The sequence below is a fragment of the Cydia fagiglandana genome, chromosome 16 (assembly GCF_963556715.1).
Source record: "Cydia fagiglandana chromosome 16, ilCydFagi1.1, whole genome shotgun sequence".
NCBI classification, from domain to species: domain Eukaryota; kingdom Metazoa; phylum Arthropoda; class Insecta; order Lepidoptera; family Tortricidae; genus Cydia; species Cydia fagiglandana.
In genome coordinates this window covers 10,340,389-10,354,886 of record NC_085947.1, presented here as the reverse complement: position 1 = coordinate 10,354,886, position 14,498 = coordinate 10,340,389, and the positions used below count along the sequence as shown (strand labels likewise).

At 37.4% G+C, this 14,498-nt stretch overlaps 2 protein-coding genes across 3 annotated transcripts in view; one reads left to right on the top strand and one right to left on the bottom strand.

Annotated features, from left to right (window-relative positions):
* Positions 1-976: 976 nt before the first annotated feature.
* On the bottom strand, positions 977-7,409 carry LOC134672228 (uncharacterized). The gene is made up of 3 exons (XM_063530129.1): positions 7,334-7,409; positions 6,573-6,712; positions 977-5,428 (listed from the first exon to the last, which is right to left on the bottom strand). Exons 1-3 carry the CDS (start codon positions 7,407-7,409, stop codon positions 5,144-5,146), a joined length of 501 nt encoding a protein of 166 aa, XP_063386199.1. The 3' UTR covers positions 977-5,143.
* Positions 7,396-14,498, top strand: part of LOC134671958 (dynein intermediate chain 2, ciliary) — a 38,746-nt gene continuing 31,643 nt past the window's right edge. The window contains exons 1-2 of one of the 2 annotated variants that reach the window (XM_063529839.1): positions 7,396-7,528; positions 9,086-9,193. In XM_063529839.1, coding sequence (XP_063385909.1) covers positions 7,514-7,528; positions 9,086-9,193 — 123 coding nt within the window. In that variant the 5' untranslated portion in view covers positions 7,396-7,513. The remainder of the gene's footprint in view (positions 7,529-9,085; positions 9,194-14,498) is intronic. The other variant, XM_063529840.1, reaches the window with a different exon arrangement.

Sequence of the window (14,498 nt, the reverse complement as noted above, 5' to 3'; positions counted from 1 at the left end):
TTTTTTAAACACTAAAATTATTAAGACTGCATCGACCGTCCCGTTTTCACGAAAGTTCGCAATTTTTCGAGCGGTGCAAAATTAGCACAGGGTCTTTCGCAAACTTGGATATACGGTACTAATTAAGTTTTAGCGGTCAAAAAAAAAGTCAGAACTAGCTGTTAGTTAATGATAGATATATGACTGGCCTAACATGTATTGGCGTAGTAGAATTACGTTTTGCAGACGTAGTTGCAACGCCATCTAGCGTCGAGTAGTTGAATTAATTTTCACGTCCATGAAAAATAGCTACCACTTGAGTCATGGGATAGTATTTTGTTATTTTAGACAGATGTCGTTTGGGAGCTCGAGTTCGAATCATTACGAACATAACATAAATATTAATTTCATTATTAATTAATATTTAATGAAAGAACTCTGTACAACCCCTTAATAAATAAATAGTCTTGACTATCGCCTACTTATTCAGTACCTACATGAAAATGTTTTCTATCTATACCCAATAAGTAACTGAAACATACTCACATACATACACACGTAATTTCACATAAACACTTTTACTTACTTAACCTTTTTAACCGACTTAAGTCCTTTTGTACTCAGTTGGATTAGTGATTTATTCAACATTCTTAGTGTTCATTTTAGTGTAGTTTTAATAATAATTTGTATTTCGCTTAGATCCCCACGTCACAGGCTGTAAGCCTAGTGTGGGGATCACTGTACTGCCCCTCTGTAAAATCAAGTTATGAATTAAATATATATACTTTTTTTTGAACCAGCTTACTTCGATAAATGTGACGTTCCACGAGTAAATATACCTTAAGTCGGGTGCGCTAACTATGCGTAGCATCGCATAGTATTGGAGAGTCGTTGATAACAGCGTAAGCGCCGATCGCCAAGGTACCTTTACCTGTAGAACGACACCAAAACTCAACAAATTCCATAAAATAGAAGGGTAGTAGGCCAAAGAAAATGCTATTCTGAATATATTTTATTGTTGCCAATAGATTCTAGTTAACATTTTTTCACATAAAATTATACAATTGAACAACATTCAGAAATATTTCCAGTACACAAATAAATTACTTTTTGACACATTTACAGGTGGGTAAATAGATGACCCATCTTTAACAATTTAAATTTACATTCGTAATTTTACTCTATCTTTCTTTCTCACTCTCTCATCTCTACGAGTTCTTGACTGATATTCCATTTTATTCTAGCCCGGTTGGTCTAATGACTATGATTAAATCCTCAGATCTCGTGCGCAGATTGCACTACATACTTTTAAATGAACTTAAGCGCTAGTAAATAAGATGTTTAAACTAATCGGTACCTTTTTAGGGTTCCATAGCCAAATGGCAAAAAACGGAACCCTTATAGATTCGTCATATCTGTCTGTCTGTCTGTGTGCCCGTCCGTATGTCACAGCCACTTTTTTCCGAAACTATAAGCACTATACTGTTGAAACTTGGTAAGTAGATGTTTTCTGTGAACTGCATTAAGATTTTCATACAAAAATAGAAAAAAACAATCAATTTTTAGGGTTCCCCATACATAGAACTGTAACTGATTTTTTTTTTCATCAAACCCATAAGTGTGGGGGATATGTCTTCAAAAATGATATTGAGGTTTCTAATATAATTTTCTTCTTAACTGAATAGTTTGCGCATGAGACACTATTACCAAAGTGGTAAAATGTGTCCCCCCCCCCCTGTAACTTCTAAAATAACAGTATGATAAAACTAAAAAAAATATGTACATTACCATGCAAACTTCCACCGAAAATTGGTTTGAACAAGATTTGGTAAGTAGTTTTTTTTAATACGTCATAAACCGTAAACCGCAATTTTATTATGTTACTTGCTGTTACGGAACCCTTCATGGGCGAGTCCGACTCGCACTCCACCCCTCCACACTTCGTTCTATAAAAGTCGGTACAGAGATTGCTTGAGTTTGATGTATCTCGAAATCCGTACTATTATGGCCGCCCAAAGCACTAAGAGTAAATGTCATACATTTCAACTATAGTTTAGTAATACCTAAGTATAACTGGAGTGCAAGGACTCGTTTCTCGAAACCTTGTAACTTGTAATACAAGCGGATGTCTCTTTTTGACAGCTTATGTTAGAAAGGGACTTCCCCTTGTATTACAAGTTACAAGCTAGAAACGGGTCCCTATCTCTATGCTTATTTTTAACGAGGTTTATTTAAAAATATTCGGTTAAAAAAGACAGTTGAAGGTAATAAATATAACATTTTAAAATCAGTCTTCATAACACGTATCAAGTACCAAAGTTTGAAAATATATAATTTATAATTATGTATGTCGAGATATTATTGTATCTTTCCCAAATTTTAATTAATTATTATATAATTGTAAAAACTCACAGTTTTTATCTAGGCAGCACATTATAAAACCTATAAGATTTCGAAATATTTTTTTTACCATAATTGACAAGAATGTGTAGGTACAAGTTTCATTCATATAAAATTGACATAACTTAATTCTTGCTTAAATACATACATAATCACAATATAGTAAAAACGGCTAAAATAATTAACAACCCCAACATTTTAAGGAAGATTCTGCTATTCAATTGCAGATAAGTGGCATCACTACCCTATTGATGAACTTGTATAGTAGACGCAAACCAAACTGACGACTGGAGCCATATCACTATCTCTCTCACCCTACCTACGACCACACGAGTGTGAATGACAAGTTTTACGACCACAGTAGTCAGTTTGGTTTGCGTCTACTATAGTAAGGTCCTACCTACCTCCTCCTAGGCTTTACCTATGCTCCAGAATATAATTTATAGAATTATATATTATATTTACATATAGTTCGTTTTTTTAGCATTAGAAAGAACTTGCAAGAAGGTAAGCGATCTAGACATACCTTTTAATTGAAAAACGCTTTTTTAAAATCAAAAACTATTACTTATGAAAGCAGAAGAATATAAATGATTGTATTAGATTCATAATTGTTACATATATATTCGCCATAACTTATTTTTAAAATGTGTTTTTCAATTAAAAGACACATCAAGATTGTTTACCTTATTTCTAATGCTAAAAAAACGAACTGTAGAAGGTGAAATTTTTATCACAAGCCATACTCTGCGTAGTGTCTTTATGGGTCATATAGAACAACTTTTATGATGTCGAAATCGCGAAAAAAAATTGGCTCTCCCATAACTCGTAATAATCAGCGGTATCACATCAGCCGGAATGTATAAAACAACCAATATTGGTTTAGTGGTTCCACGAGTAAAGGTACAGTCGCCATCAGATATATCGGAGCGGCCAAGGTGTTCACAATATCTGATCACGCGCTCTAACGCCCTGACAATAGAGGCGTGCTCAGATATTTATGAGCACCCTGGCCGCACCGGGCCAATATCTGATGGCGACTGTACCTCATGGCGGGTGCGTTAACGTCGCGTAGCATCGCTTTAGTATTGGAGCGTCGTTATAGCGTCGTCGGCATTTGTCCTATAGGGATGTTTCCTCTACTTAAAATAAATTATTTCACACCGTGCACGGAATAAAGCACCAGATAATAATTAGAAAAACATAGACAGTAGTTATTTTTAAGCACTATTTCTATTTAATAAATCGGATTGAAATATAAAAAGTAGGCGAGTTGACTGTGACGTCACTACATTCGTTTTCATATAAATTCCATATTAGCAAATTGTTTTGACAGTTCTAAAAAAGAAGCTGATTTGACTAGTAGGAATGTAGCCTATTATAAACTTTATTCAGCATGACCTTTGAAGTCACTATTACGCGGAGTACGGCTCGTGATAAAAATTTCACTCTATGATGTCTTCTTAAACAAATAAATAATACTTATTTAAAAATTAACTCTTACTTATAACAGTTACAATATAATAAAAAATCCATAGCATTAATTAAGATTACATTTGTGATATTTTAATGGTAATACCTGTAAGTAAGTAATACTTTCCCTTGCGGTAGTTACTTAGATAAAAAATTTGCGTTGCACTCAATAGCAAAGTTCATTCACCTCTCGTTTCTAGAAACCCTCGCCCTTTCCCCTCGCTTGCTGATATTTGTCTTGATATTGATCATATTTGATAATTATAGTAGGTAGGTAAATTTTGGTTTATTGTGTTGAACCAAAAACTAACTGGACCAACATACCACTCAACTTATTTCAAAAATTATAAATGTTGTAATCATTCAAATATTTGTATAGGTATGTATTGTATGCATTTAGTTAGGCAGACAGACGGAAAAACAACCAGGAGAAACGTTAAGTTGATTAAAAGCCTGTTTCTAAACCTACCTGCATCTCCCGTTTAAAAAATGACAAGAAATTACGAACCAAATGAAACACAAATCTGAAACTATCCAACTTGGGCCTGGAGCACAGACCAAGTAAATATCGTCACCCATAAAACATAGAGCATTAGGATTTTGTAAGTAAAATAAAATAATAAATCAAACTTGTTGTATACCAGCACTGTCCTTTCATTATCATTGTACCTATTGTTTCAATACGCTTTATCCTCCATAACAGATACCTATGAAGTGAACATATTGACAGTTTAACTTAAGGTAAAGTACCTACTTACGTACAAATTTATTGTGCCGTTACAGTTACGTACAGTGCTTAGGTACTACAATTGAAGTTATGAGCACGTAGTTAATGACTAATGAGCCACGGCTATCTGCTATCTCGGCAATCTGCCTCACGAACATTTACGGTAAAATGAGATTCTACTTCTAGTGGACAAAATACATTACCAAAGATTATCTTTATGCGTAACTACATAGTTAACTGTTGTATTTTTAATCTGTATTGTAATAACACTGTGGGCTTAAAACTATATCCATGAAACAACATTCGAATAAGTAGGTAATTCACGTATTAACCTTTTAACCGCCAGCAATTTTTTATCGAGCGTGCTCACGTCGCCACCGACAGTAATAGTACCACGCAGAGTAAGGTTGGCATAGTTACGGGAGTTATAAATGTGATGTAAAAACCAAATCAGATCTTTGTCTTATTTATCAGACTGTGGCGGAATGAGCTGGATATGTAATGTCTTATATATCAGACTCTGGCGGTTAAAGGGTTAATCAGATATTTGGCCCATGACTGTTCCTACTTACGAAAACAGCATAGAAACCCCCAGAGATACCTTGGAGCTCTGACCTTAGTTTTTAAGGGAGATGACGTGGGCAGCTTTTGGTACCGTGGCTGTTGATATGGTATTATAAGTTCGAGTACCGAAACGTCGTCTTCATCGGAAGCGGTGAGCTCGATTTCGAAGAGTGACGGCGAAACGCGCACGGAGCGCTCCGCAAAGGACCGGTTAGGGTGTTGTGCACAATACGGAACGGGCATTTCGATCTCGACGGTGACATCGCTTTCTTCGTCGACACTGTCCTGTAATAGTAAAAATATTGATTTTAATATAGTTACGGGAACAAAGTTAAGAGTGACATGGTTATTGCCTACACGGTAAGATTTGTTGAAGTGGAATAACCTATTGGCTTGGTAGTGTAGTCGTTTTTTCCGGTAATGCTGCCAAATAATTTTAGCTACCTTATTGACTTATACTCATCCCATCCTAGTGCAGTTATTTTTACTATCAATATTGCTGCCAAATCTCTTCAGTCATCTCAGTCTCTTAAGACACGGTCATCTCGACTTTGCACTTACTCATTCTAGTCTAATATTCGCTGCAGCCGCCGATGTTGCTGCCAAGTATCTTACACAGCCTTTCTGTGGCCGCACTTCGTTTTGCTGGCGCTAGGCCAGCTCTTGTACACCGTAACTGTGTGCTTACCTCATTCTGGTATTAGCGGTCGTGGGGCTTACTGTCTTTACCAGATGGATTAGATGGGTTCACGTCCGCCCAGACTGGGGCCATCCTGATTTTGTACTAGCCTCCTTCTGGTGATGTCCTCGTTCTGACTGATGGTGATGACGTCTATCGTTGTAAGTACTTATAAATAATATTAGTGACTATATATATACCGATAACATTGTCAATTGCGTCGCTCGCTGTCCATCACGTCACTGTCAGTGCCGCTGTCTACCAGACAGCAACAGCAGCAGCTCACCATCTTAAGCTACCTAGGTAGCATAGCTAGTATCTCTCACAAATTCATGTCGACTATATATACCCACCTCGTTCTGCCGTGCTTGGCGTCCGCCGCGTCGCTCGCTGTCCGTGGCGTCACTGTTGATGACGCTGTCTGCCGGCTTCTGTGCCGGCAGCACCCATGAGTTATAGCACATTCAAACGTTAATATCAACTATACCAACTACCGACCTCGTTCTACCGCGCTTAGTTCCGGCCACGTCGCTCGCTGTCCGTGGCGTCGCTGTCGATGCCGCTGTCCACCGAGTCCTGTGCCGGCAGCAGCAGCTCACGCGTCCACGCGGACTGTATACCGATCTCGTTCTGCCTTGCTTGGCGCCGGCCGCGTCGCTCGCTGTCCGTGGCGTCGCTGTCGATGCCGCTGTCCACCGAGTCCTGTGCCGGCAGCAGCAGCTCACGCGTCCATGTGGACTGTATACTGACCTCGTTCTGCCTTGCTTGGCGCCGGCCGCGTCGCTCGCTGTCCGTGGCGTCGCTGTCGATGCCGCTGTCCGCCGGGTCATGTGCCGGCAGCAGCAGCTCTCGCAACTCGGGATCCGCCAGTGTGAACGCTTGCACCTCTGCTGGAAATTTAAGAGTCGTTTTATAAATAACAACATTTTAACAAGAGGGCGATACTGAATTAAGAATTAAATTAACAATCTGTTAAAATTTTTATTTATTTATGATAAGACCTTGATTCGAATCACAGTGCATTTCGCGTGTACTAATTAGCGAACGCGAGCGTCAAGATGGCATCGTAACACGATTAAAACCAAAGAATCGACCTTCAACTCAACAATATAAACACTTTTGAGGATTTTTTCTGTCTTGCCCGTTAAATAGCTTAAATTTAATCTTATTATTTGGGATGCGCACCTTAAATAATAAAATCGTAAATAAAATAGGAACATATTGCTACACCATATATATATAATTCTGGCATATCGCCAATTTCTTTAATCACAATAACAACACAGCACTGCGATGACCGTGAAAACCAGGATTCCTATTATATCTTACAATGCCGATATACGTCAATAGTAATTCTTTAGTTACTTGCTAGAGGTACACCTAAGCAAGTTCAAAATAAATTAATTAAGGTTAACTGATGTAAAATAATAATACATACATTTTCCCTGCAGTTCGCTGTAGCTTTTAATCGTTCCACAGACACGCGTGAAGCACAGTGGATTGTTACGAACGGGCTACGTCCCGGCCACGTCTCATGTAGCCCCCGTCCTTGGTTGCCATAGCAACCGGCGTGCGCGCGCAACCCATTCTGACGTTGTGTTTTGACAAAATTGTTTCGAATTTGTCAAACTTTTTTAATCGCTACGAATTTTCTGTAATTTAGTGTTTTTTAAGTAGACAAATAAATTGAAATGCCACCGAAAAAGGTATGTATTATTGGAGTACTTAAAGAATATATTATAGTAACAATTTTACTTAGTATGCTAAATAATTTTGTAAATTAGACAAAGATCAGTAAGCAATTTTTAAAGTAATTCCTCAGGCTTATTTTATTATTAGTTATTTAGAAGTATATTGCTAAACTGATAACTATATAGTACCTACAATTTGTCTTTATTTTATTAAGGTACTAATAAAAAATATGTGATTATGTAATGCATCCATCACATTGATCAAACACATACCACGTTGCTACTCCACGACCCTCACTACTAGCAAGACACGTAACAAACTACGTCATAACCTCACTAATCCCAAACAGTATCCCGCTAAGAATTACCTACTTACACTAAATTTCCATATTGCTACGTTTACCCATAAACTCTAGCCCATAACTTTGGATATGATGATAGTAAAGCCTTGCTGTGCTAGGGGAAAATTACATCAGATATTTTTGGTTAGTCTTAGAAATTGGTAAGTAAAAATGTATTCCTCAGCTCATTTTACTATACAGTTAGGCAGTTATCTAACCAGATTCTCAATAAACTTTGGTCTTACTATTAATTCATGTAGAAGGTATTGTTCTTACACTTTCTACTAACGTGGACGAGACGATATTTCTCGCAGCAATAAACATTTTTACCACCGAGAAACTTTTCGACTGTTTGCCGCACCATGCCTATCAGCAGCATTTCCCCTACTGTGTACTGTCAATAATTGGACTTTATAAACATACATGTTTCTAGTTAATTCATTGTTGAACCTAGTAAGTAGGTAGGTACTTGTAGCTCTGCAAGAACTCCAAGGGAGCTAAATGCCAGAAAGAGAATGTAATGGACCGACGGCGCGATTCGGGAAATGAATTAGAGATTCACTAGATATGAAATAGGAAAGATATGTGACGTTCCACGGCAAAAGGTACCTTATGGCGGCTGGCGCTTACGTCGCATAGCGCATAAGATTGGACCGGCGTTAATAATCGCCAACCGCCATAAGGTACCTTTACCTGTGGCCGTGGGACGTCACATATCTTTACTATTTCATATCTAGCGAATCTCTAATTCATTTCCCGAATCGCGCCGCGAGCGTTAGCGAAGCGAGCCACTATTACCTATACATTGGTACCTACCTTGCCTTACGTTAGTGCTAGAAGGAATCTTCCTCTACCTAGAGAAAGATTCCTTCTAACAGTAACAGATAGCAAGACAGCGAGTATGTAATGATCCAAATATATCGCCCCTAAGAAATTATTTTTGGTCTAGCAAGGTTTAGATGAAGATTATTTTAGTAGCGTAATTGTAATTAAAAACGCGGGATCTATTAATTTTCTTAATTAAACCACACGTCATTATGATCTGAAGAAAAAATACAGTTCCAATTACTGCATGTTAAAGTAAGTACACATTACATTTTCGTAAAGTATAAATAACCAATACAAAAAACATTGTGTCGCTAAAAATATTACGCAACAGATACTGTCACAACACAATAACTGAGAAAACGACACAAGAAAATTGTATTAACGATTTTAATGATTTGCTTAGCTCCCTACTCTACCAGGGATGAGTAAGCAGGGCTCGGTAAAGTTGCCAGAGCTCTGGCGAAATAAGTCCAAGGAGAAATCTCTTGGGATGCTACTAAAGCGTCTAACTGTAAGTATTGAGTCAATATGACCCGATCAGTCATGTCTAGACGCTTGTGCTGACGTCATAGTGTAAATACGTGTGTTATGTCTGTCTATGTGTGTGTATGTCCTTGGCTTCTGGGATGTCCGCGAATATCATAGCTTTCCACATGTTTGAGTGACGTCACCGGCTGCCAGCATTGCGACGAAAATGCCTGTTTGTGTCTGTTTCGCATAAAAAAAATAGTTGTTTCATTGCGTGAAAACGACCGGTTTGTTTAATTTTGACCTGAGTTTAGCATGTCTGTTCATAGTGTTTATACAAGGTGGCCCTAAATAACCTGCTCAACTTTAACCATGACTGTTGATAAGTGAATATTAGGAGTTTACGCTCTATTCAAAATCTATTATTTTTCCAAAATCGACAAGTCATACCTAAAAATTGTAGGCATACTCATTAGTTCTTATCGATTGTCATAAGCCAATCACTGTGTTAACTGTCAATTGTTATTACCTTGGTGCGTGAAGATGACGTTAACAAAAATCAAAAGTAAACCTACCTATTGAACGAAATTATTACAGTAATTTTATTTCAAAACAAACTTATCTAAAATAAAACGGCAAAATGGGATCAAAGCTAATATAACATTATTTATAATATCATCATATATCATATCGTAATATCATCAGGATACCGTGGTTAAAGTTTATCAGGTTATTGGGGACACTTCATACAATATTTTTAGTCAATAACTTGCAATGTGAATGTCCTATCACCATGCGACCTTTAAATATTATATCTAGGGCCTAATTTAAGATCTTATTTGAATAAGGTAATACAGTCAAACGATTAAAGAAACATTAGTTAAATAAAATGTATTTTCAGTCTGCGAAATGTCGACCTGAACACTAAATAAACCTTGAAGCGTATTCTGATTGTAATAAAAGGTTAAAAATTTGATCTGGATTTATTACGGATAAGTTCTGCCAGTGCCAGTTCAAAAGTGACGTTCATAGTTGAAGAAATGTTACTCGTACTTTTGACTCAGCCAGGTCATTTCAATAAAAAATCCAGATCAAATTCATAACCTTTTATCACAAGCGGAAAGGGTAATTTGACTGTACTTAAAATAAATTATTTTACACCATGCATGAAATAAAGCACCAGAAGATTAATAGAAAAACGTGGACTGCAGTTATTTTTAGACACAATTCCTATTTTTAAACCCGAATAACACTATAAAGAGTGGGCAATTCGATTGTGACGTCACATCATGCTAATGTTTCATATAAATTCCATAGTATCAAAATCGTTTTGAGAGTTCGAAAAAAGAAACTTATTTGACTAGTAGTCAAATACCCTATTCACCCTGTCTGCTTATTATGGATAGCTTTATCCATCTTTATCCTGTACGGATATGATGGTCGTTTTTATCTACGTGACAGCGTGATAAAACGGTGTCCGTCACTTTCTATCCCACGGTGTTAAACAGTGACAGTTATTTTATCACGTGGATAAAGATGGATAAAGCTATCCATAATACGCCGGCAGGTGATAAAATAGCCGTCACTTTTTAACACCTTGGAATAGAAAGTGACGGACACCGTTTTATCACGCTGTCATGTAGACAAGAACGACCATCATATCCGTACTGCTTAGATAAACCGGCGATAAATGGATATGCAGACGTAGCTTAAATTTCTAAAGTTAAAGCCTTTCAACATACTAAAAATATTATAATAGTTATTTGTTTTACAAGGGGGCAAAGTTGTTGTTTAACCGCTCGTGCTAATATTAATACCCAAGCAAGCGAAAGATTCCAAAATTGAACCACGAGCGTAGCGAGTGGTTCGAAAAATGGAATCTTGAGCGTTGCGAGGGTTTCAAAGCACGAGGGTAAAACAAAGTTTGCCCCCGAGTGAAACACAAAATTTTTCACCACACCAACCCGAAGCAAATATTAAATGTAAAATATCAAACAAAATCATAACAAATCAAATCCAAAAGAATGTTATTAAATATTTTTTATCCAAAATCATCAATTTAAAGTCAATTCTACCAGCAAACATAAGAAAACAACTCAAAATTTGCATTTGATTACTTTGCCTCACATGTGAATAAGATGCAACTTTGCTATCAGTTTTTGAAGTGCAAAGTAAGCCTTTCCGAGCTGGTGTGGTGAAAACCAACTTACCTTCCAAGTCCAATGTAGAAATTTAATGCATTGTTGTACACGACTCGACCGAAGGGCGAAACATTCTGGAATGGAAAGTTAAAATGGAGTTCAATCGTTAAATCGTATTATCTCGTTACGGTTATCGATATCAGCGTTATTATCCCATCGATCGCCTGACTGTCATTGTTCATTCATCAGAAGCACGCGAGGGAACTCGGAAAGGACACCCGATCATAAAATTTTATGCTTATATCAATAAACTCTCATTTGTATTTTGCTTCACCCGGTCACGGCACGATTGTAAACGTTTGTCTGAAAATAGCCATAAATAGTTTTTACTTTCTTGGTCATGTTCCCACTTTTTACAAACAATTTAATGAGTTATTCTTTATAAGAAGTTGTACTATCGGGTGCAGCGACGGTTGAGCATCCTACAGTTCGATTTCAAATGCACCCCAGACGCGGTCACTTATTTACATTATCCACCAATGGGAACAGTCCAAAATTTTTGACCAGTAACTCTAAATTTTTAATATAAACGTAACGTGCCTAACAATACGGTACAATTTGCAACGGATATGAAATCGAAAGGAGTAGTTTTTTTTTTATAAGTAAACCACCAAGAAACATCTGGCTAGTAACACTTAAAATTGAATGCATTCTAATGACCCAACTCAAATTCCTTACCTCGCAGTTTCGGTTGTAAAATTAAATCTCTTGACGACTTTCCTTTTTTCTAGACACCTTTTTAGGGTTCCGTACCCAAAGGGTAAAACGGGACCCTATTACTAAGACTTCGCTGTCCGTCCGTCCGTCCGTCTGTCACCAGGCTGTATCTCACAAACCGTGATAGCTAGACAGTTGAAATTTTCACAGATGATGTATTTCTGTTGCCGCTATAACAACAAATACTAAAAACAGAATAAAATAAAGATTTAAATGGGGCTCCCATACAACAAACGTGATTTTTGACCAAAGTTAAGCAACGTCGGGAGTGGTCAGTACTTGGATGGGTGACCGTTTTTTTTGTTTTTTTTTTTGCATTATGGTACGGAACCCTTCGTACGCGAGTCCGACTCGCACTTGCCCGGTTTTTTATCTAAGTCTCAAAAAAGTTGAGTGCTTAACGAGTTCAACAAAGATCAATAAATAATACTATTGATGTGTTTAATTTATATTATAATATAGGTTAGAATAAAATATACTTAACTACTTTTATAATAAATATTTAAGTGGGGTATCCCATACAACAAACATGACTTGTTTGCCGTTTTTTGCGCAATGGCAAGGAATCCTTCGTGCGCGAGTCATAATAATTCAGTTGCCAAATAAATAATTGGTAGCTTGCTCATATTGAAATATTTTAACGCTTTTGTTGCCAAAGTAGGTATTCATTTTAGTACCTATTTCTATTTTTTAAGCTACTGAAATCCGATTAATTAGTTGACCGGTTAAATACGTGCTCCAAAAAGTAAGGGCGCGTTAAACAATTTAAGATTCGTTCAAGCGGGCAGATGTTAAGTTAAGACGCCGCACGGTCGGTCTCTGCACGCAAAATGCGCAAAATTTAACAATTCTGGACAAACATTATGGCTATTAAAAAAAGTTTCCACGTATTCTTGGTCGCACAATTGTTTTACGGGCACCAGATGTGTAATCTTTCTAACATAGAATGCCCTTTAAAATGCAACTGATAACGATGGTCAACACATGTTTGGGTTGGTCAGGTAAGAACCCAAAAACAATATCGATGCAATATACTTAAGGCACGACTGTGATTGGTTGTAATACTTGTAATATAAGAAGGCGTGACGTTTTAAAGTTTTGGGTGCAAGCGATTTTCGTTGAGAAATGCTCAACCGTCGCTGCACCCGATAGTACAACTATGTTTTATATGACATCCGCTTAGTATGACGTATTTGTCACTTCCCGTCGATGTCATTATAAGCGGATTCTACTGTAGTTGAAGCAAGCTACAGTACAGTATTTCTAGTGTAACTTGCTCGTACTCAAGCAAAACCAAGTGATGTCAAAATGTGGTCAATTTAAAATAAAGAATGCCGCTTTTGGTTTCCTTCTTCAATTTTGATTCATTTTATACTTATAATTTTATTATAACCCTTGAATAACCCCTTCAGGCTTTATAACTCTGCTACGAAGTGCTACGCCGTAGCTTGTAGCAAACTAAGTAAACTTCGTTATAGTGAATGATGTTAAAATAAGAAATTCGTTAGCATTCTGTTTTAGACTAGATAGAGATTTTAAATGATTCTGATTTAAATGCTGCAAGTAAATTTGCATGAATTGGAAGACTATGAGTAAAGTATTTAAATTACAAAAACAAAATAATAAATCACAAAAATCAAAAACCCACTCGCAAAAACCAATCAAGTCAAGTGAAGGTTTTTTTCTACAAACGCAATATATTATAAAAACCTTTACTTACCAAGCAATCCTAACTTACCAACATACGTGAAGAGGAAAATTTATTCAATTTTCTTTGTTATCAGTAATCACTGCACGTCTAAACAAAGGCTTATCACTATTTACAGATAACGTTTATCCTTTAGAATGTCCTCAGTTTGTAGAAATGCCAACGGGTGGTATGCTTGATAGCGAGCCGGCAAGTCCCGATGTCGTGCCGTCGCAGTACTAGCTGATGCCAGACACGGTGGTAATTAGAATTTGGTGACACGCCCGGCCCAGGGACTCATTTGCGAACTTAGTACCGTTTGCAAATGATACATCATCTCAGCCTATATACGTCCCACTGCTGGGCACAGGCCTCCTCTCGAGCGCGAGAGGGATTGGGCTTGGGCTATATCCCCACGCTAGCCCAATGCGGATTGGGGACTTCACATACACCTTTGAATTTCTTCGCAGATGTACGCAGGTTTCCTCACGATGTTTTCCTTCACCGAAAAGCGACTGGTAAATATCAAATGATATTTCGTACATAAGTTCCGAAAAACTCATTGGTACGAGCCGGGGTTTGAACCCGCGACCTCCGGATTGCAAGTCGCACGCTCTTACCGCTAGGCCACCAGCGCTTATGATGATATGAAATGATACAATTCAATGTTAATTAATATAATATTGCCGTTAAGAGGAGCGTTCCAATCAGTAGAGCAATCATCAGCCGAGTTTGTCCACTTT